The sequence below is a fragment of the Syngnathus acus genome, chromosome 22 (genome assembly GCF_901709675.1).
Source record: "Syngnathus acus chromosome 22, fSynAcu1.2, whole genome shotgun sequence".
Classification (NCBI taxonomy): domain Eukaryota; kingdom Metazoa; phylum Chordata; class Actinopteri; order Syngnathiformes; family Syngnathidae; genus Syngnathus; species Syngnathus acus.
The window spans coordinates 8,286,613-8,307,542 of NC_051106.1; the positions used below are offsets into that span (position 1 = coordinate 8,286,613).

The window sequence follows — 20,930 nt, forward strand, 5'->3', positions numbered from 1 at the left end:
TTCATAATCTTCATTCACAATACACCCATCCCTTTTACCTACAACATGGCGTGCGTGCAAGTGACAGCAAAAGGTAGTGTTGGCTTCTATTTCAAACTAGATTTATCATCTCTTGGGGAAAAATACTTGAAACACTAGATGCTTTGGTAGCTGTACTATTACAGTTTAAAGTGCTCCATCTTTTTATTACACATCTCTTTTTCCAGAGAATCAGCATGGGAAGATAATGGCTCTGATGGACAGGACATAGTAAAACACATGATTCATTGTTGAGCACTGTACTGTCAACTGAGTAGTATAAAGACTAAACTAAGTCATACAAAATGAAATTTTCAATTGTCTTGGCAAACACTTCTTCCTTCACAATAATTATACACATACAATTGTGGAGGCAGGTTATCAAAATTAAAAAATACAGATTTTCCACCACCTTGCGGAGATGGAGATGTACGATAATACATTCGGTGTCTCAGTATAAAATAAATACATAAAATAACAAAATACTGCATATAATACTGATGTTTAGGAAAAATAAAATGAGGTGCAATTACACACGGTTGAAGTTGTAAGATGGCGAGAGGAGAGGCGGGGGGTTCGGACCGCATACTCTGGTGTGGAGCTCCAAGGTGTCGTCCTCGGCCGGCCGCTTGGTCTTCTCTGGTGTTCGGCGTCGCCGCTCGAGAGCCTCCAAAGCCTTCAGTAGCTGACCGTTCTCCACGTACAAGTCTCGGATGAGCACGTCCGCTCTGCTGTTTTTGTGCACCTGGGGAAAAACAAAACAGAGTGAAGTAGATTTAACTCAGCGCTGTACTAGATGGCAGAAATGATTTATTAAATACATTTTCTGTTTTTAGGTTCTGACCTGTTCTTTGAGCTGAGCCACTTTTTCCCTGAGAAGCAGCTTGACATTACGCAGAGATGCTTCAATTTCTTTCATTCGTGACTCCATACGCTCCATCCGAGGCTTCTGGTCGTCCTGGAGAAAAAAAAAAAAAAAAAAAAGAGTTGTCAGCTTATAATTATTAAGATTGAAGTGGAAACAATAAGAGGGAAAAACAATTTTAAAAAAAACAGACCGGTGTTATCTAGAAATTTTATTTAATAATGTTACACCATGCCTGTTACATTTAAAAAAAATAAACTGAAATATGAATGCGAAAATAAAACATTTGTCAATTGAGATAAATGTACCATTCGTGCGGGAAGAAAATGTGCAAATCAAATCAAATCATGAACTTGATCCCCCAAAATAAATAGAGATGCTGATAAATAATAAATAAAAACATAACGTGAACGCATGACCCTTGCGACTTCAACATAAACAAAAATAAATAACTCAACATTCAAAATAAATTGAGGTCTGTGTGACAATGCAAGTCTTTTTTTTCCTCCTCAAAAACCAGCAAAAAATTGTCATCCACTTGTAGTGGTGCAGCAGCAACACAAGAAAAAAAAAAAGTCCCTGATGACAAAACAAAAAAGAATAAAAACAGTTTAAACCAACATTCAACAATATGTGTCAGTCAAATAGTCATAAAAGGCAAAATACAAAAGGGGAAAAAAAAAAAAGATCATTGGAATTGTAGGAACAATAACTAAACATTTTGATGGCTTAAAATCAATTAAAACAATACTAAAAATGTTCAGAAATAATCTCCATTAAAATCCCATTGGGAAATTTGTGTGCCGCCTAGCAGCAGTGATACATCGATCGACACATTCGCGTCATCGACTCTCCTATGAGGATGCCACAAATAAAAAGATCAGTACGCGGCGGCCATCTTGATAGAGAGAAGAAGACATTGGTGTTAAAGTTCGCCGATCCACTGGTGGCCTTCTGCGTTGGCTCGCTGCTCCGACGTGGCTTCCTGGAGAGACAAAGGCAAGGTACACTTCACCACGGCTCCAGCCTGGCTGAGTGAGGATTGCTCTTCCCGTACTTTAGGAAGAATGAAGATGGACCACCAAAAATGACAACTCCAATAAGATGTCAAAGCAAAACCCACAAAACAAACACAGACAGCGAATGTAGAGATGACGCCGTGAGACACAAGTCGAGCGCTGCGCATACCATTCCGGAAACATGAAACCGGGATTTATTTGGACATGGCTACTTTTTTTTCAGCAGGGAATGGAATTTGAGCGACATGAGGAAATGGAAAGTGGATACTATTCTGTTTTGTACATCAAGACATAATATACACAGCAGTATGAATTTGCTAAAATGCCTCCAAAATGACACAAATGTGCCATTTTATTATTTTTATTATTATTATTATACCTGTGCGTTGTCGGAACAATGTACACTCGTCGTCCTGCGGGGCGACGTCGGCAGGAGTCCGGAGAAGTGAACATGGAATGACTGCAGAGGGAGAACGAAAAAGAAAAATTACAACTGGGCAAACCTTTGGTGCTCAACTGCCGCGGTGTGTGTGGCTTTGGTGTTTACTCCATTTTGTTTCCGATTGTTTCATTTAGAGGTTAAAAGCACTCCAGAGGTATTTTATATTCAACACTATTTACTTTACGGAGACTTGCAGTTGAATATAAGATAAAAATAAAAAATCTGCAATGCATTGACCTCAATCAGCGCAATAAAAAAGAAAAATTGCCGCGCGAACACAAAAGGTGCAGCAACACATTTAGACACTCAATATAAGAGGAGTTATACATTCACAACTCAAGTTCTAAAAGAATTTGCGCTTATCTCGAGATGCCTCATTTCAGTTTGGACATTCAGAAACTCACCTTTAAGAATTGTTCAGTGATTCGAGCGATCTCGGCCTTGAGCGCCTCATTTTCCTCCTGCAGCTGTGCATGTCCTTCCTTAGCAGCGAGCTCCTGATATGAAAAGACACCAAACAACGAGATTGTCAAGTTATCAAGAAGGGAAGGGAAAAATAAATCCATGAATGATGTTGATACCTTGATGAGCAGCTTTTGGGCATCCAGCTCCTGCTTGAGGGAGGCGTTCTCCTTCTCCAAGGCTTTGAGGACCATCGTCTGGCTGTGCCTGTGCTGCTGTTGCTTGACGGACAGGATGCTGACCTGCACAGTAACGACACGGTTACGACCTGCTCATCCACAAGCTCCAATTTGAGACTTGAAACCTTCTCGTCTTGTTCCTTGGGCTGGAGCGTGTTGTCTCTGTGGAGCTTCCTGCTGGGATTCTGGACGCCCGCCTCATGCAAGGCCAGCTCCATGATATGGTTCTGCAGAGGACCACGTTGTGAATACTGGCTGTCAATCTCCCGTCTAACGGGTCTTACCTTATCGGCGGCGTTCTGCAGTTGCTTGTGCAGCACGCCAACTTCCTGGCGGAGGGAATCTCGCTCCTGTTGCATGACGCGGAGATCCGAGCGGAGGCAAGCCTTCTGATGACTCAGGGACTGAAGGCTGTCGTCCATGCTCTTCACCTGCGAGTTGGGAACGGAGAGCAAATTAAGTCGGCTGGACACGGAGGAGAAGAAGAAAAACCAAAAGGTCTTTACCCTCTCCTGGAATTTCGCCATTTGTTTGCGAAGACATCTTGTCTCCTTCGCCGCATCCTTTCGCCCTTCCGTCAGTTGGCTGAGATGATTCTCCATCGAGTCGGCCTCCATCAGCTACAATTTGAACGTTATGAGGTTGTACGAGGTTGCTCCAAAGGGAAACCAATCCGATGAGGCTTACCTTCTCCTCGAGGTGAGACACCTGCTGGGCCAGCTCGCCGTTCCTGTTCTTCAGCCTGACCGTGTCCTTCACAGCTTTGGTCAACTCGGCCTCCAGAGCGCGTACGCAAGCTGCAAGCTAACCACACAACTGGAGGTCAACCTGAAGGTCATCTCCGCCACGTCACCACCAGGACTGCACGCTCACCTCCTTCTTCTCTGTGCCGGTGAGCACCTCCTGCTTGTCGTCTTTGGTCAGCTTGGCCAACTGCAGCTTGAGCTGGTCGGCGTCGGCCAGACTGCGGGCCTTCTCGTCCGCCAGCATCCCGTTCTCGTCCTGGAGTCGCTGGCTTTGCGAGCGAAGGTCGGACATCTGAAACGGCAATGAACGATTCGTCGAATTCAAATTGACATCGGGAAAGCGGCGATCGTCCGACTTTCTGCCTCACCTCTTTGTTGAGATTCTCTGCTAGAAGTTCGGCGGCGACCTTCTCCTGCTTGATCTGCTCCAGCTCACATCTGGAACATCAATAAAAAATATTCGTGATTATGTGGGTTGACCTGAGATCTCCAAGCAGGGGTTCTCAAACTTTCTGGGTTCAGCACAAAGTTCCTTTTACACGGAGAGTCTAACGTTACGTCTCCGTGTAGAAGGTCGGTCACAGACGTGGGATTTAAGGAAGAGGTGAGGTTCTCGTCACAATACTGTCAAGCACATGAGGGATTGATGAGGAGATGGGCGGGGCCACAGCACAAATGTGAGGACAGGCCTCGGGGTTGCCTCCACGTTACCTATCCGCCCACCTGCTTGTATTCTCGCCTTGGGTCTCCGAAAGGGCTTGGTGAAGTTTGATGGTGTTCACCTCAAAGTCGCGAGAAGTTTCAGAAATTCTGCTGCGGGTGTCCCCTTGAAACTCCACCATTAAGTCGGAGAGCTTGCGGTTCTCCCGTCGGATCCTGCCGACGTCGTCCGCGAGGGAACTCCGCTCGTCGCTCGTCTGGCTTTGGAGTCTCCGAAGCATCTTTTTGAGCTCGGCGTTTTGCCGCTTCAACGTGACGTTCTCCCACGTGTAATCTTCGTGACGAGCCTGAAGCTCTGTCAGCTTGGAGGTTTTGATTTCCAGCACTTTGATGTGCTCCATCAGCAGGAACATTTTGACTTTGAGGCTGTAGTTTTCCTCCAGATACTCGCAGCCTGTTTGGATCTTCTTGCTGTTGTGCTCCAAAAGACTCTGGAGGAGCTCCGTCTTCTGCTGGAGCAAGAAGATTTTCTCCTGGAGGAGAACATTCTCCTCTTTGCTTTGATGGTCAGAAGACTGCAGCTCAAAATCCTGGAGTTCATCATCAATGTCCTGATCAAGAAGTTCTGGACTAACATTTGTATGTTCCTCATTGAAGTCGTCCCAGTCGGATTCTGAATCATGATCATTTGTGGCATCGCCTTCAGATAGCTCACAAGGATCCAAGGAACCAACCGTGGTCTCCATTTGTGAGAGGCTTTCCATGGTAGAAGAAGCAACATCTTGAGGTCCACGTTCTTCTCGGTGCTTATCCAAAGCTCCAGATTGTGACGAGTCTTGATCTTGGCACTTTTTGTTAACATCAATCTTGGGGGACGCAAGGTCAGAGGTCATGTAAGGATCTTCGGACTTGTCGTCAGGTTCTTCAACATTTGAGCTTTCCAGGTCATTGCTAGCCTTGCGAGTCCATGACACCTCTTGGTCCTCACTTGCTTCCATCTTCAGCTGCGGGGCGTCTTCATCAGGCTCATTGGTTGGGTCGCTCTTCACTTCCAGATCTTCCTCACCGAAGGGATTTTCAGGAATCGACCCAGCACTTAAATGCAGATCTTGGCTTTGGCTTCCCTTCACTTTCTCCTCCAGGATAGCGACCTCTCGCTGAAGCTCCTTCCTGTCCAGCTCAAAGTCTTCCGCAGCCTGTTTGAGGAGCCTCTCCATGTCCTCAATCCTCAGCTTCAAATCGTCCCGCTCGGTGAGCAGCGAGATCCTCTCTGTGGTCTGCTGACGGGAAATGGAAAGGACGTCTTGGTATTTCCTCTCAAGCTGCTCGTAGCTGTTTTGGAATTCTTCTCTCTCCTGCCGGAAATCTTCCACCGTTTGCGTGAGCAGGACTTGGTCGTCCTCGGCTTTCTTGTCAGAGCGAGCGAGAAGATCCTCATTGGCCTGCAGACTTTCCTGGAGAACATCAAGTCTCTCTGTTGCCTCTTGGGCCATTTTCTGCCATTCTTCTGCACTTTGGCGCGCTTGGCTCAAGCGCTCGTCCCAGAGGAGCTCCTGCTCGGCGTGGCTCTCCGACAGCTCCCTCAGCTGGCTCTCCAAGTGCCGTTCCAGGTTCAAAACGTCGGCTTGAAAGCGTGCAGCTGCCGAATCTTGCTCACCTGAGACACGTTCCTCCGCTTGCTTGATTTTCTCGGAGAAGCTCGCCTGCGTCTGCTGCCTGTACGTGGTCATGTGCTCTCGGTTACAACAGACGACGGCTTGGACTCGAGGTTTAACATGCATTTGAGGTTTTCACGCTTGCTTGCGCTCTTATGTCGAGCTAAATGTTTCCATCTTCTCACATACCTGGAAGTCTTAAGCACTTAGAAAGGTTATTCGGCCACAATTCGGTAACCTTAGATTGTAATGACGTCTCCAAGCCCCGCCCTCTCGCATTATCGTGGAAAACGTTCCTTACCTTTCCTGAGCGATGTCGTCTCGTAGCTTATCCAGCATTGTGCCGAGCGCGTTCCTCTCCTCGGCGTGCTTAGCCGCCATCTCTCGCAGGGCCTCTTCCTTCAGGTCCAGCAGGCCTTCCAGCTCCTCCTTCTCCGCCTGGTGCTTCTGCCGTTCCTGGTCCAGGCTCTCCTGGAGCATGTCCTCGTAGTCCTCCTCAAGCTGCAGCCTCTCCCGCTCCCACTCCTGCTTGAGCTTGGCCTCCCGCTGCTCGTATTGAGTCGTTCTCTCGCTCTCCTTCTCCTCCTGTTCCTTGACCAACCTCAACATGGCCTCCTCCAGCAGAGCCTGCAGGGACTCGTTGTTCTGCTCGTCCAGCCGTGCTCGCTGCTCCTGCAACTCCTCAGTCAGGCTTTTCACAGTCTGGACGTGTTCCTCCTCCAAACCGGACCTGGCCTCGTCGAGTCTGGCTGTCAGCTCCTCCTGATGGCTTTGTCTCAGTAGTTCCTTCTCTTTTTCAAAACAATCCATCCACCTCTTCTCCAACTCGTCCTTCTCTTCCTGATGTTTCTTCTCCCGGTCCTTCAGTCTGAGTTCTAACTGCTCCGTGTTCTCCTTGACCACACTGGCGTGCTGGTCGCGTAGCTCCTCCATCTCAGCAAGAAGATCCTGATTCCGCTCTTGCAGGTTCCTCACTTGCTCCTCCCGTTCCGCGGCCACACTCTCCACTTCGAGGAGCTGCCACCGAAACGAAGACGCCTCCTCCTGCGTCTCCTCCTCAAGACGGGTCCGCTCGAGCTGCGCCACCTCGAGTCGGCTCTGGAGCTCCTGCTCCTGTGAGCCAACACCAGCCAGCTCCTCCCTCCATGCCTGGACCTCCTGCTGGTGCTGGAGAGCCAATGCAGTCTTCTGGTCCTCGTGTTGCGCAACCACAGCATTGAATTCATTGATCTGCAGCGAGGAAAACGTTTTTAATTCACTTTTGTCTGATTTTCAGAATTTCAAAATGTCCTTTGTCTCCTTGGCCTTACTTTGCTCTCCAGCTGGTTCCTCAAGTCATCCATTTGGCGCAAGTGCTGCTCCTTCTGCTGTTCCAGCATCATCTCTGCCTCCAGGCTCATACTGATGAAGGGATGGACTTCCTCTGAGCCGAGGCCCGGGTCCGACTCCACGGCGGGGCTTTTGCTCTCCAGCTCCTCCGAGAGAGGCTGGGAGCAGGCCTGCTGAGGTCGGCCCAAGCTCTGAAAGTCCCGCAGCTCTGACTGCAGCTCGTCTACGCGATCCTGCAATTCCTGTGAAAATAATCAAAAGTAGAGAATTAGAAGTTCACCAGAAGAGTTCCCCATTTTCATGGACTTGGTTGTCGTGGAAACTCTGAATTACCCTGCACTGCTCTTCGTAGCCCAGCCGAAGCTGCTTGATGCGCTCCTCCTGCAGAAGGAAGTCCGCACTGCTGGGGTCCAGGTCACCAAACTAAACATCACAACGCAAACCCAAATTTAGTTGAACCCATTTGAAACCAATCAAGAGCCGCTCACGTCTTACCTTCTCTTTTCTCAGAATGTCCAAACCGGCCTGCAGTTTGGTCACTTGGCTTTGGGCAGTCATCAGTTTTTCACTGCAGTCCAGCAAGTCCATCTCCAGACGTCGGTTTTCCTTTTGAAGACGCGGACACGCCATTAAATACATTTGAAAAATAAAATCAAGTCTAAATAATACATCAATTTTATTTTTATAAATTATTTTCCATTCCCAATTTTGTGGACCACCTGCAATACCACCACGGACCACTAAAAGGCAGCGGCCCACAAATTGACAATGGATGTTCTAACGGCCCAATCTGAAGGAACACAGCAAATAGGGACCAACCTTGACCGAGATGGAGAGGTGCTCCCTGAGGAAGGTCTCGTCCTCCTTGATGTTGTCCACCTCCGCCTCCAGTTCCTGGCACTGCTGCTCCGCCTGCTGGCGGATCAGGTCCATCTCCTTCATCAGCTCCGAGCGCACTGCTGCCAGCTTCTCTTGGTGCTCTTCCTCCAACTTCCTGAAACAACAGCGGCATGCAATTAATCAACTTGCTGTAGCACACAAAATGTTTCAAACAACTTGAAGGACTAAAAACAACAGAAAGTTACCTGAGGTTCAGATTGTTTGTGCGCTCGATTGACAAGTGATGCTCGTCCACCTCGGCGGCCAGCTGGGTTTTAAGCCGTTCTGCCTTTTCCAGGTCTGAGCGGATTTTCTCCTTCTCACTCAACTCGCTGTCGACGCGCTCTCTGACCCCCAAAAAAAAAGAGAAACTTTCAATCTTCCGGTAAGAATCGTATATAAACCACTTTGGCGACGCTTGCGGTTGGACTAACAGGAGATGTCTGATTTCCGCTTTGAAAGTGGCCAGCGCCGCCTGGTGGATGTCGTTCTTGGTGGTCAGGAGTTCGTTTTCCAGCGCCACGGTCAGGTCGCACAGACTCAGCTTGCCGTCGAGGTTGAAATTTAACGCCTGTGACGTAAGAAATGAGCCTCTTGGCTTTTCTTGCATAGAACATTTGCAACCTCCATTCATTAGCGTGCGTCACCTGCAGGATCTCGCTGCTGTTTTCCACGCCGTCCTCCATCCAGGCGTGGATGACGGACTCGACCGGAGTGAAGCCGGTGCCGTCGTCCAGCGAGGAGAACAGACGCGTGGCGACGGCGCTCATCAGGGCGGAGGGGTTGGCGATCCGACGGCCCACCTCATCAAAGGGCTGACGAGAATGATAAGGTTCTTGGGTCTGGGGCTAGCGAGTCCCGGGAAGTTCTGAGACAAGGTGGGCCTACCTGAGTGGAGTGTTGTCTTTTCAGCTGGCGGTAAGGAGTGGAGGCCGACGGGGTGGCGGGCTTGTTGTGCTTCAAGAGCATGGAAACAAATTCTTGAACATTGATCCACGAGTCCCCATTTAGGCCACGGAGGACATCCGCACTTATCTGACAAAGGAAATTGCATTTTGAGACATTTTCAAAAGGGAAAATATTACTGTGATGAATTTTGGGTAAGTTGAGGAATCTCCAGCCGCTCACCTCCAAGCCTAAATGATCGCAGAGGGCGAGCAGGTCCGAGCGGCCGGCGCATCCGTCCCACGAAATGGCCAACTCTTCGCAGGCCTCTTGGATTTTCTCCTTCAGGGCAGCCGAGACACATCCTCGAGGCGGACTGGGCTCGTCTGGGTTCCACAGATGCATCTGGCCTAAGAGAGGGACAGGATGAGCTCCTGGCCGATTTTCTCAAGACGGGAATCTCAAAACGAACCTTCTGCTTCATACTCTTCTGTGCTCGTTTGGTCTGCGTTCCAGCGCTAGTTGAGAGAGAGAGAAAAAAAAAAAAAGAGGATCCAACTGAGAAAGTGATTACGATAAATAAAGCTGCTAGCGCATTTGCCTGAGCAGCAGCTGCTTCTTTCGCTTCAGGGGTGAGTTTTAAATGAATTTGAGGTTGAATGGAGGTCTGGAGGCGGAGGCTTTGACCTTTCCCCCCTATTGTCGAGGAAGCAAAGAGTGAGGGAATGAAGGACAGATGGGGAATCTGCAAGTGGTTGAAAGGCAGTGTGGAGAAAATCACAAAAGGAGGCGGGACCGGTCTTTGTTTCCCGGTGCCCTCCTCCATCCAGACAAGCGGAAGGTCCAAGCCTGACCCGTCACTCGCTTTGTCATCACCGACTAAAAAGGACACGCGTCTGTTGCTTGTCAATAACACTGGTGCTTATCATCTGGTGTGCGTGTGCAGACGACATCAAATAACACACCCCAGCCAGAATCTCAATCTGCTTCATCAACACCAAAAACGATGTGCCGAAATCTCGCTAAATGTTTGGAGCTTAGGCCTTGCCTGAGCATCTGTCGAGAGACTTTCATGCCAGCAGTGAGAGGAGGATTAGCTAGCAAGAAGATCAACAGCATTATGGGTCAGATGGAGAGCACCCGGGAACCCGTGTAGGCAAATTTTAATTACAAAAAAAACGCACAGAACATTTACAACCGGATCGGATTTGACAGAAATTTCACCGCATTAAATAACTTACATTTATTTCGCACTCCATCTGGATCAACAAATATGGATCGGATCCAGATCGATTTTTGTTTGATTTACAGCTTATGGATAAATCTCCGAAATCTACTCTGCATCCAAGGGAAGCAAATAAAAATGTTCCACAAAATTACAAACTGAATTGATGAGATTTGATGGAGTGTAAATGCACAATCTAGGTCCAATCCAGCTAGAACTTGATTCGACGTGACAGTTCCTAAATTTCTTCCGGATCCAACTTGAACCTATAATAAACATGCAATTCTGATTGTTTGCATCTAACCACACGCAAGTAATTACACTCGCTGCTTTATTTACAGAGTTGATGCTGCGACAAGGCCGTGGGAAACCTTCCAGCCGCATTTTTAGCCGGAGCTGATTAGCCGAGAATAAGGCCTCATGAGGATGATAAGGATGGCATCCGAGTGGGTGAGCGTGCTGCTTTTTTACCTCACGCTTTCTCGGAATTGCCGAGTCGCAGTTGTCCTTGGCGTCCTGGCCGTCTGCGTCGTCTTCGTCTTGGTCGTGCGCGTCTTCGCAAAAGTCTGAAATGGTGTTGAGCGAATCCGGTTTGGAGCGACGGCCGTAGCGTTTGCTGCCTTTCACAAACTTTGGTTGGATGTCGGGCGACTCTGGTGGCAAAAAAAAAAAACCCACAACTGTCATATCATTGCTCAGGAGTATTATTTCAAGTTTCAACTACCTGGTCTGGATGAGACTTCCTGCTGCGTTGGTGGAGCTTCAATGCCAGATGACAACGCCAGAATCAACGCATCCCTGAACTGCTCAAAGTCAACCTGCGATGGGATGTTAGCGATAAGAAACAATTTGGCAAATTCCTCCAAAGGGCGGAGGGAGGGAGCGAGGCCACACTTGAGCAATCGACAGCTGCCAAATGTGAATATGCTGATTTTCTTTGTGCTGTCCCGCCTGGCGTCTGCCGCTTTTGGCTTCATTGGTATGAGTGGGCAATCGGGTCACTCACCCCCGCCCTCGGTTATTCAGCCTGCACACGCTGCCAGACAACAGCCAGAAGCTCCGTGCGCACGCTTGCATTTCAACTTTCACTCAAGCAATAGATGAGATTTTATTCAACGGCTATATCGCCCACCCCTAATACACATCACAAAGCTAAAAAGCTAACTTATGGCACATACCCGGTCAGTGATCCGGTCCCGACCCTGCAGCAGAGCATCCAGGAGGGCCGGGGCGACGTCCTCCAAGTGTAGCGACAGGCAGAGGTCGGCGAGCTCCTCCGGGCATAGCGAGCCGCACCGGCTGCCGTCGAAGCCATCGAAAACTTCCTTCAGGCGCTCCTCGTACTGGTCCTGCTCCAGGACGTCATCCATCCCACGGGACAGCAGCCTGCCCTGCCAACGCAACACCGAGAAAAATCCGTCATTTTGTTGCCGTGTTTCTTGATGAGTAGCTCGCGACCCAAATGCGGTGGACAAATACTCACTAAACAAGGTGGAAACATTGCTCTTTGTTCTACAGTGCTGCTGACACACTGACTCAGCCTTGTTAGCTGCGCAGGCTTTGACTAATCCAATTATAACTGATTAGCCACTTTGGCTATTTGAGAGATGTGGCCAAAATCTGACACTGACAATGACTCGGAACTAGTTGGACCAGTTTTTTTGCAGTTTTCATCATCTAAAGCCAGACGTGCTTTGCTTACACTAAAAACATGGCTGCGAAAAGAGATGTAAACACACGCACATAGGATCAAGACAATTCTTGCAGGTTCATTTTTCCAGCTGCTCACCATCAAGCACTCTCAACCAGGTGCCCCCTCAACACACACACGGAGCAGAGGGGGTACCCATTCATTGCACAATGGGGGTCGTCCACAAAGCCCACATCAGTATTCAACATGTGCACCATTGAGGAGCTCTCAAGAAGCCAGATAATCACAGACGATGGAGATAGTGTCTTTTTACTCTGAAGACTGACAGCTGGTGCGGGTCACAAATAAGACAAGAACTCAATTTATTACAAGTCCAAAACAGCCAGAACATGCTGTTGACAGTGAACTTAAAATGGGGAAATAAAACAATCTTCAAACTGAATATAGTTTGTGTATTTACGTGCTAAAATGTGTCAAAAGATATTAGCTTATCTCGGAATTAAAACAAATAATATTTTTTACACTTTCTGACATATCTAACTCATTAAGTACAATAATAATTTGTCTGTACATTGGATGTACTATTTTAAAGAATGTTTATAAACAAACCAGGAATGGAAATCCTTTTAAATCAGATTTCTAACAAAATAATAATAATCGGCAGATCAATCACTTAGTTGAAGAAACTTGTTAGCTTAGCCATCGTGGTCCAGTTGATGTGCTTTAACCAACAATTGTGGTGCAGTTAACTCCCTCTCACTTCCTTTTATTTTAAATATTAACATTTAAAATGTTGTAGTTCCTAAACAAATATGAACAACTGATGAAGTTAAAACACAGACACTCACCTAATTCTCCAAACTTGGGGGAACCCCTCCGTGTCCAACAGAGTGAAAAAAAAAACACTTAAACGCTCGAAGGAAAACAACTTCTTCTTTTTTCACATTTCCTCTGCGAAGGGCGCGCCGCGGTTGCCTCGATATTAAAAGCTTGAAAGTGTTGCGTATAAATAGTTTCAAGACGAAGACAGGATGTGCTTGTCCAAAGGGTTGGGCTGCTTTTGGAAAGTGAATGTTACTGCCATCCTCCTTCGGCGCCGAGTGGTGTTGACCGATTTTGAAAAGCATTGATGGAGGAAAAGGCGGGGCTTGTGAGCATTAGCCGGCCCTGATTGGTCAGAATAACCGCTCTAATGTTGAACGTAAACAGTGCCTTCGCTCTCCGTTTAAATCCACGGAAACTTTTTACATTGCTAAACAATTAAAAATATAAGAAATAAAAAAATTATTTGAAACGTTGAAATACGAATTAATGTACCACACTCGTCTACGTTATTACTTCTCAAGATTGGCTAAGGCAAACGTCAATCAAATATATTTCGCCCAATCCCCTTCATGCTTTCTTTCTCAACAGGAAACAGCGTAACCTGCTGAGTTTTCAGGAACAATTTGGAACGTATCTTATGCTTTTAAATATTATTCCTGCAAAGTGCTAGAGTTGTGGAATGGAACAATGAAGGTCGCGTCATTCCTGGTGGCTGCCTATGTGTCAGTACCGCTCATCGTTTACCTGTGCCCTTGGACCCTTGCATACGCCATCTTTGCACACCTGTGTAAGTATTGTGACACATTCCTGTTTATTAGCCATGTGCTGAAATTGGCTTTTAATTACAACATATATCTATAATATAATTCTATTAACCAGTAGTAATAGTTAGATAATAGCCAGTTAATCATTAGTTATTCATCCATTGCTAATAACCAAAATGCTAACCTTGTGTACGCTCATCTGCAGTAAGGATTCCATATTTGGTGGATCTCAACCATCCCGAATACGTGCTGAACCACACGTGCAACTTCTACCTGGACCCAGAGGAGGGTGTCCGCGTGGGGATATGGTAGCTTCCACTGACTTCTACAGTTTTTAGCAATGAAGACACACACGAACTGAGAAAACAAAGTGCTCAAATGTTTGTTTGAATCTCCTTGAGGCACACGCTCCCTGCCAGCCAATGGGACAAGGCGTCTGGGAGGGGCCCTGAGTGGTACCGCAAGACCCTGGGAGATGGAAGTCCTATTATCATCTATCTCCATGGCAACGTAGGCACAAGGTAAAAACACTTGAAGCAAGCTTAATGGGCTCCGCAGGGAATTATGGAAATGAGGTTAACCTCTAAAATATGTTGCTTTTGATTCTTTTCAGAGCCATAGATCATAGGGTGCAACTGGTGAAGGTTTGTTTTGAAAATGATGGTTCATATTTTTGTTGGATTTTTCAGAATATTTGCATGATATTTTGCAGATTTTAAGCGCTGCGGGGTTCCACGTCCTGTCTTTGGACTACAGAGGTATGCTCATCTTTATTAAAAGGAAATTTCATCGAAAATTTTGGGGTGCAAGAATGCAATATATGTGCCAGCACTATGATACTAATATTGCTAATCATGGGAAATGTATTTTTTGCAATGTAGGCTTTGGCGACTCGACGGGGCAGCCCAGTGAACGCGGGGTGACCACAGACGCCCTCCACCTGTACACGTGGGTGAAGCAGCACAGCGGGGGGTCCCCGGTGTATTTGTGGGGGCACTCCCTCGGTTCCGGGTAAGTTTCTTCTAGCAGCATATAATGTCACGGAGATAAGACTGAATTTGGTTTTTTTCTTGAAGGGTTGCGAGCAACACTGCTGTAAAGGTGCAAGAGCAAGGTTGGTAGTACAAAAATGATATCTGCACAAGAATGAAATTAAAATAAAAAATAAATTCTACCAGGGTCCATGGTGGACGCCTTAATTCTCGAGGCGCCGTTCACAAATATCGGCGACGTCGTGATCATATTCCCTCTAGCTAAGGTGAGATTAATTTTTTGTTTGTTTACATCTTGTTTGCATGTCCGTCAACACCAACCATGTCAAAATGTGCCCCGCAGCTTTACACTTTCCTTCCGGGCTTCAAACTCTTCCTGTGGAACACTTTGGACCAGAACCAGCTGCTGTTTCCTAATGAAGAAAAGTGAGTTGACTAAATAAACTTTTTAAAAACGCTGTGACCAGATAGACACGTCTATTTTTTTTTTCAGTTTAAAGGTGCTAACCTGTCCGTTGCTCATATTGCACGCGGAGGACGATGACGTGGTTCCGTATCACATGGGTCAGAAGGTACAATGTGGCCACTTCAAGTGAAGATGAGCAGCTACGCTATGCTAATCCTCTGCATTTCCCTTCCAGCTCTACCAGATTTCATCGCGCACGCAGCGCAGTCAAAAAGTTCCCCTGGAAATGATCTCCTACCCGGCGAGTCGCAGATTCTCCCACAATAACATCTACTTGGATCCCGGCCTGCCCAAGTCATTTGGGTGAGGACGAGACTTTTGATGCCGTTACCCGAGTGGCAGGCGATGATGTCATAATTACTCCTGCTTCTCTCCACAGCAATTTTCTGCAGAAGCTGCAAGGGTAGCAGGACTGTTGCACGTCAGCGCAAGGAATGTACACCTGCACCTCCTCATTCATTTTCTTTCCATCAAAACGTAGTCATACTTTCCTGAAATTTCGGAAGAATAACACACACGCTCAAATAATGGTGTCAAAATCAAACGTAAGGTGGAAAAAAAGGCAAAAGTCATACAGCTGAGATTTTAATGTGAACTCTGGTAGGAAAACACTGAAGAAAATGCTATTTGATGTTTTTGTGGTCTTCACTTTCTGCTAACAGTTAAGCAGACATTTTGCAAATGTCCAGTGAATAATGCTGTAACAGACTCGAGTACAAGTAAAGGAAGGTTTTTACCTTGGCCAAGGTAAAGCGATGTGAATTTCTTGTCTCCTTTTTCGGGGAAACAAACCAAAGCGAGGCAGCTTTCACATTTTCTTAAGCTCACGGGCCGTCTTCTCAAAGGCCTCCCGGGGCTCGCTCGGCGGCGGGATCTTGAGGTCGGTGGGCTCCACGCCCCACACCTCCGTGGCGTACTCGGCGATGGTTCTGTCGCTGGAGAACTTGCCTGTTGCCGCGATGTTCTTCACTACCATCTTGGTCCACTCCTTTGGATCCTGGAAATGAAACAGCAGTCGGTCAGCTAAAAAAACGATTGCAACCAGGACAATATCGCTAAGTAGCATAGCATTAGCATTTTGGTTAAACAACAACAAAATATTGTACTTGCTACTAAAGCGGTTGAGAAAATGGATGGCTGGATGGAAATAGAACTCACCTGATAGAGTTTGTTGACTTTCTCTTGACTTTTCAGATATGCTTCAAAATCGGCAAATACTTTGAATCTGAAAAGCAACGAAGGAAATTTTTGTTACAAAAAGGTTAAGTGGAAGAAAAAAAAAAAACAGGTGTCTGTTTTTGTTTGCAGCCCACCGGTCATATTTGAAGAGCATTTCGGTCAGATCCTTGAATAAATCGGGATTTTTAGGGCTGAAGAAGCCGCTCGTGATCTGGTCCATCACTTGTTTCAGCTCCGGGATCTTCTTGTAGTAAGACATGGCGTCGTATCTTAAGAAAACATCCAATATAAAATCAAGTCAAGCCACTCGTGAAAATTTGTGCAGTATTTTTGAAGTACCCCTTTTTATCCATCTCGGCCACGTCTTCCACTCTCATGCCGAAGATGAAGAGGTTGCCCATGCCGGCCTCCTCGGCCATCTCCACGTTGGCGCCGTCCATGGTGCCGATGGTGAGCGCGCCGTTCAGCATGAACTTCATGTTGCCCGTGCCCGACGCCTCGGTGCCCGCCGTCGAGATCTGCTCCGACAAGTCGGTGGCTGGGATCACTAATCAATAAAATAAAATGATTATGCTGCACTTTTTTTGTTCATATGAGCCAGATGATATAAATGAATTCATGATTAAAATGATATTGTAATACTTGCTATTATGACAAATAAAATAAAAAAATAAAAAACCTTTCTCGGCCAGAGAGACTCTGTAGTTCTCCAGGAAGATGACTTTGAGCTTACTCCCCACCACGGGGTCGTTATTCACCACAGCAGCCACAGATGTGATCAGCTTGATGATCATCTTGGCCATGTGGTACCCCGGCGCTGCCTGAAGGGGGCGACAGCAGCTCATTTATTTCTGTGTATTTATGCGTGTTTAATGTTTGCGGTGTGAACCTTTCCCCCGATGATCACGGTTCGAGACACGAAAGGCGCAGTCGGGTTCTTCTTGATACCTGCGGGACAAAACACACATTATTATTTGCGCAACCAACAAACTTGAGTTATCTCTGTGGATCAGCCTTTTTGTTATTATTATTATTATTAGTCAATACACATCAACCTGCTAAGGTTCATTAAGTACATGTTGCGTAATAAAAGACAAAGTGAAAGTGTGTGTGTGGTCGTAGTCCCGGCCACAAGTTAGTGGAAAATTCCCTGTGCACATCGATAAGCGTGTTTGTTTGGACTTGCAGGAATGTGTGGGCGTGTTGTTTTCCCTTAGGGAGGTAACAACAAAAACGTGTAAGTGAGCAGCGCACGCACGGTTGTACATGGTGACGATGTGCAGGCAGTTGAGCAGCTGCCGCTTGTACTCGTGGATCCTCTTTACGTGCACGTCGAACATGGACGCCGCGTTGATCCTCACCCGGTACTCCTTCTCCAGGTACTGCGCAAACTTCACTTTGTTGTCCTGCAAACACAAAGAGGTACACATAAATGTTCACACACAAACATATGCGGGGACACACCTACGTTACACGCACCTGTTTGACTTTGGAGACATCCCGGATGAAGGTGGCGTCATCCACAAAGTCATTTAGTTTCTGCAATTGGCCGAGGTCCTTGACGTAGTCCTCGCCGATCACCTGAACGAGAAGACGGCTATTATTTATGGGAAATGAAATTGAAATTATATCCAATAAATGAAGACCTCGGCGATGAGCTCGGCCAATCCGGGGTTGCACAGCAGCAGCCAACGTCTGGGAGTTATGCCGTTGGTCTTGTTCTGGAACTTCTTCGGCTCCAGATCGCTGAAGTCGCGGAACCTGTGAGGAGGAACACAACAAATATGAAGTCTGCCTAGCAACAAGAGTTTTCCAGTTTGTAACAGGAGATGTGAAAATGCTGCGGTACGGCATGAGGACACACAATTTTATTGCATTTGGCCCGTTTTGAGGAAGCATCAAAGTTGTCAAGTAGCACTCACACTTGTGTCTTGATGATGTCGGAGTGTATGCGAGCGACGCCGTTGACGGCGTGCGAGCCCACGATGCACAGGTGCGCCATGTTCACCCGTTTGCCTCCGTCCTCCTCGATCAGCGACATCTTCCTCAGCTTGTCCACGTTGTTGGGGAAGAGCGACGCGATCCTCTGCGGGCGGGCGGCCAGGCGTGAGAGCAGAACAAAAAAAAAAACCCAAATAAAAGTCGACCTTGCGTTTCAATTTTACTTCCTTCTCGCTCGGCCCAACGGCTCGACATTTTTGGGAAACCTGTTCAAGCAGTTTTTGTCATTTGTTGAGATCCTTTGCATTATTTACTAAAATTCTGGTTGAATCTTAAAATTTTGGTGTCTCTTATTTTTTTAGAGCGAGTACGGCACTCACATCCAGGTGCATCTGGTTGATCCGGTAGATGATCTGGAGGTGTCGCGGCAGCAGGGTCTCCATCAGCTCCACGGGCCAGCGCTCCAGCGCCTCGGGGAGAACCGTGTGGTTGGTGTAGGCGAAGGTGCGCTTGGTCAGATCCCAGGCCTGTCGGGGTCACATTTTCCTCAGCGAACGAACGAGCCAAACTCGCCCGAGAACGTCCCGCGGCACACACCACGTCCCAGTCCAGCTTCTCGATATCCACGAAGATCCTCATCAGCTCGGGGATGGCCATGGCCGGGTGGGTGTCGTTCAGCTGGATGGCGACCTGCAATCACAGCACGCGGCCATTTTTGAAACGTAACGTCAAAGTCACTTCCTGTTTGAGGTCTTACTTTATCGGGGAAGCTGTTGAAGGACGTGCGTGCGGGCGTCCCCTTCTTGGTGGTCTTGAAGCGGCGGGTGATGTCCTGCAGGGTGGCCGCCACCACAAAATACTCCTGCTTCAGACGCAGCTCTTTCCCCTCGAAAAACTGAACCAAAACACACAAATTATTAATTTCAAGCTTCTTAAAGGGACAGTGTCACTTCAGCGCTTACGTTATCGTTGGGATAGAGCACTCGGGAAATATTCTCGGCCAGATTGCGGTCCAGTACGGCCTCGATGTAATCTCCAACGTTGACTGTGTCGACACATCAAAAGACACGATGGTTTGGTGCAACGTGTCCTCTTTCGCCACAGAGACAGGAAACCATCTTGCGAGAGTAACGGGACGCTCACAGTCTCGCAGGTTGAAGTCGTTGGGCGCGCGAGCCGACCACAAACGCATGGTGTTGACCGTATTGTTCATGTAGCCTGGGATGGGCGTGTCGTACGGCATGGCCAGAACCACCTGAAGGGATCCGACAGAAGAACAGCTCACTTCTGACTGACCTCTGCAACTTGTAATACTTGGATTCGATCAATACCTGCGTGTCGACCCACTTGGGACCCTGATCGGTTTCTTCCACATGTCCGTAGAAGTGAACGGGCAGCATGTACTCGGGGCGGGCTTTCTCCCAGGGGTTGCCGTGACGTAGCCAATCGTCCGCTTCCTCCACCTTCATTAAAATCGTTAAAATCATCTGAAATGTCTGGCGCAAAAGTTCATGTTTGCTCTTGAGGCCCGAATTGCAAATAAGCAGGAATCCAAAAGGGCAAGACAAAAAAAAAAAAAATCTGTCTGCGTGCTTTGAACAGCCACGCTACCGCTAATGATTAGCTTGTTCAGCATAGTGACCTACTCTACTTTGGCCCTGGGGCCTAATTTGGCAATAATAATCATAAAACTGATTAGAGCTGCATTTGTTGTACAGACCTGCCAGCCGTCCCTAATTTTCTGGTTAAAGATTCCGTATTCGTAGCGGATGCCATAACCGTACGCCGCCAGTCCCAGAGTGGCCATGGAGTCCAGGAAGCAGGCTGTCGGAAAACAAAAGACACGTTTAGACCTTCTGAAATAAGTGTTGTCGAACAACAACAAAGCCAAACCAAGCGTCTATTGCAACACGTCTGGCTTGACTTCACCTGCTCTCCTTCCTCGTGGACATCCAGTCAAATATTTCTTACTGTTTATAACACGTTCAACCCTCTTCTACCTGCAAGTCTGCCCAGGCCTCCGTTGCCCAGACCTGCGTCCTCCTCAACCTCCTCCAGCTCCTCCATGTCCAAGCCAAGCTACACAATATACATGCAACAACAGAACATGCTAACAACACACAACATGCTATCAAACACATGCTACATTGGTATGCAAATGAGCCAGTCCGACCTGGTAAATGGCTTCGTCACAGGCGTTTTGCAGACCCAAGTTGATCATGGTGTTCTGCAGCGTGCGGCCCATGTAGAACTCCAGGGACAGGTAGTACACTCTCTGCACTCAGTCATACAAAAAGCAAATTATTGAAATATTTTTGTATGTTTATTAGACTGTATAGGTGTCAGGAAAGTTGAAGCCAATCCAACTTTATTGCTCGTACCTTGGGGTCGGCCTCGTAGTAAAACTGCTGCGTCCGGATCCAGCGGCCCACTAGGTGGTCGCGGACGGTGTGCGCCAGGGCAAAGTAGTAGTCCCGCGGCGTGGCGATGTTCCGATCCTTGACCAGCGTGAAGTGCAGGTGACGGTTGAAGCCTTTCTTCAGCTCGGCTACGTTCTCTACGCCCACAATGCCGCGAATGCTGATCTGTTTGCGCTTCTCCTGGTCGGTCAACGGGGTGGCCATCGCTTTGCCTGGTTTCTGGCCGCTTTGAGTGGATCTGAGTTCGGGTAGCTGCTGTCCTGTCACTCGGTGGGTGCGACGACAGTGAGTTCAGCTCCGGAGGTGAGGAACTCAGCTGTCATTGGTA

General features: G+C 47.6%; 3 protein-coding genes across 7 annotated transcripts; 1 reads left to right on the forward strand and 2 right to left on the reverse strand.

Annotated features, from left to right (window-relative positions):
* Positions 1 to 83: 83 nt before the first annotated feature.
* On the reverse strand, positions 84 to 13,916 carry nin (ninein (GSK3B interacting protein)). Of its 5 annotated transcripts, none has more exons than XM_037241097.1 (27): positions 13,789 to 13,916; positions 11,543 to 11,755; positions 11,089 to 11,182; positions 10,836 to 11,017; positions 9,612 to 9,657; positions 9,383 to 9,549; positions 9,143 to 9,289; positions 8,902 to 9,069; positions 8,689 to 8,825; positions 8,461 to 8,601; positions 8,195 to 8,369; positions 7,871 to 7,981; positions 7,709 to 7,798; positions 7,357 to 7,617; positions 6,348 to 7,276; positions 4,455 to 6,107; positions 4,100 to 4,169; positions 3,859 to 4,023; positions 3,673 to 3,789; positions 3,492 to 3,605; positions 3,270 to 3,416; positions 3,111 to 3,212; positions 2,926 to 3,048; positions 2,749 to 2,841; positions 2,282 to 2,362; positions 863 to 976; positions 84 to 763 (listed from the first exon to the last, which is right to left on the reverse strand). In XM_037241097.1, exons 1-27 carry the CDS (start codon positions 13,819 to 13,821, stop codon positions 548 to 550), a joined length of 5,889 nt encoding a protein of 1,962 aa, XP_037096992.1. In that variant the 5' UTR covers positions 13,822 to 13,916; the 3' UTR covers positions 84 to 547. The 5 variants fall into 5 exon arrangements, with proteins under 5 accessions (XP_037096992.1, XP_037096989.1, XP_037096988.1 ...); XM_037241094.1 differs by lacking the exons at positions 4,455 to 6,107; positions 13,789 to 13,916 and adding exons at positions 12,154 to 12,343; positions 12,864 to 13,127; XM_037241093.1 differs by lacking the exon at positions 4,455 to 6,107.
* On the forward strand, positions 13,402 to 15,615 carry LOC119116153 (lysophosphatidylserine lipase ABHD12-like). The gene is made up of 12 exons (XM_037241363.1): positions 13,402 to 13,627; positions 13,810 to 13,912; positions 14,006 to 14,125; positions 14,218 to 14,248; positions 14,317 to 14,362; positions 14,486 to 14,615; positions 14,681 to 14,718; positions 14,783 to 14,862; positions 14,940 to 15,022; positions 15,090 to 15,168; positions 15,238 to 15,365; positions 15,442 to 15,615. The coding sequence occupies exons 1-12, from the start codon at positions 13,528 to 13,530 to the stop codon at positions 15,467 to 15,469; spliced, it is 966 nt and encodes a 321-aa protein (XP_037097258.1). The 5' UTR covers positions 13,402 to 13,527; the 3' UTR covers positions 15,470 to 15,615.
* A 19-nt stretch (positions 15,616 to 15,634) lies between these two features.
* pygl (phosphorylase, glycogen, liver) lies at positions 15,635 to 20,923 on the reverse strand. Its single transcript, XM_037241197.1, has 20 exons — positions 20,564 to 20,923; positions 20,356 to 20,457; positions 20,183 to 20,261; positions 19,903 to 20,006; positions 19,514 to 19,645; positions 19,326 to 19,437; positions 19,145 to 19,227; positions 18,940 to 19,077; positions 18,780 to 18,872; positions 18,563 to 18,709; positions 18,164 to 18,327; positions 17,888 to 18,002; positions 17,721 to 17,822; positions 17,500 to 17,647; positions 17,131 to 17,189; positions 16,921 to 17,062; positions 16,581 to 16,788; positions 16,376 to 16,510; positions 16,221 to 16,287; positions 15,635 to 16,059 (listed from the first exon to the last, which is right to left on the reverse strand). Exons 1-20 carry the CDS (start codon positions 20,804 to 20,806, stop codon positions 15,871 to 15,873), a joined length of 2,562 nt encoding a protein of 853 aa, XP_037097092.1. The 5' UTR covers positions 20,807 to 20,923; the 3' UTR covers positions 15,635 to 15,870.
* Between the last annotated feature and the right edge of the window lie 7 nt (positions 20,924 to 20,930).

Excerpts from the sequence above, each read along its gene's own strand:
- nin (XM_037241097.1), bottom strand. The coding sequence starts at position 13,821 with ATGGAATCCTTACTGCAGATGAGCGTACACAAG. Across the intron at positions 7,982-8,194 it reads ACCTCTCCATCTCGGTCAAG|GAAAACCGACGTCTGGAGAT; the intron begins GTTGGTCCCTAT and ends CGTCTTCAAAAG. Across the intron at positions 4,024-4,099 it reads CAGAGAATCTCAACAAAGAG|ATGTCCGACCTTCGCTCGCA; the intron begins GTGAGGCAGAAA and ends TTGCCGTTTCAG.
- LOC119116153 (XM_037241363.1), top strand. The coding sequence starts at position 13,528 with ATGAAGGTCGCGTCATTCCTGGTGGCTGCCTATGTGTCAGTACCGCTC. Across the intron at positions 15,023-15,089 it reads CTGTTTCCTAATGAAGAAAA|TTTAAAGGTGCTAACCTGTC; the intron begins GTGAGTTGACTA and ends TTTTTTTTTCAG. Across the intron at positions 15,366-15,441 it reads GGCCTGCCCAAGTCATTTGG|CAATTTTCTGCAGAAGCTGC; the intron begins GTGAGGACGAGA and ends TTCTCTCCACAG.
- pygl (XM_037241197.1), bottom strand. The coding sequence starts at position 20,806 with ATGGCCACCCCGTTGACCGACCAGGAGAAGCGCAAACAGATCAGCATT. Across the intron at positions 20,007-20,182 it reads AGGCCTGGGCAGACTTGCAG|CCTGCTTCCTGGACTCCATG; the intron begins GTAGAAGAGGGT and ends GTTTTCCGACAG. Across the intron at positions 18,873-18,939 it reads TCAACAGCTTCCCCGATAAA|GTCGCCATCCAGCTGAACGA; the intron begins GTAAGACCTCAA and ends CTGTGATTGCAG.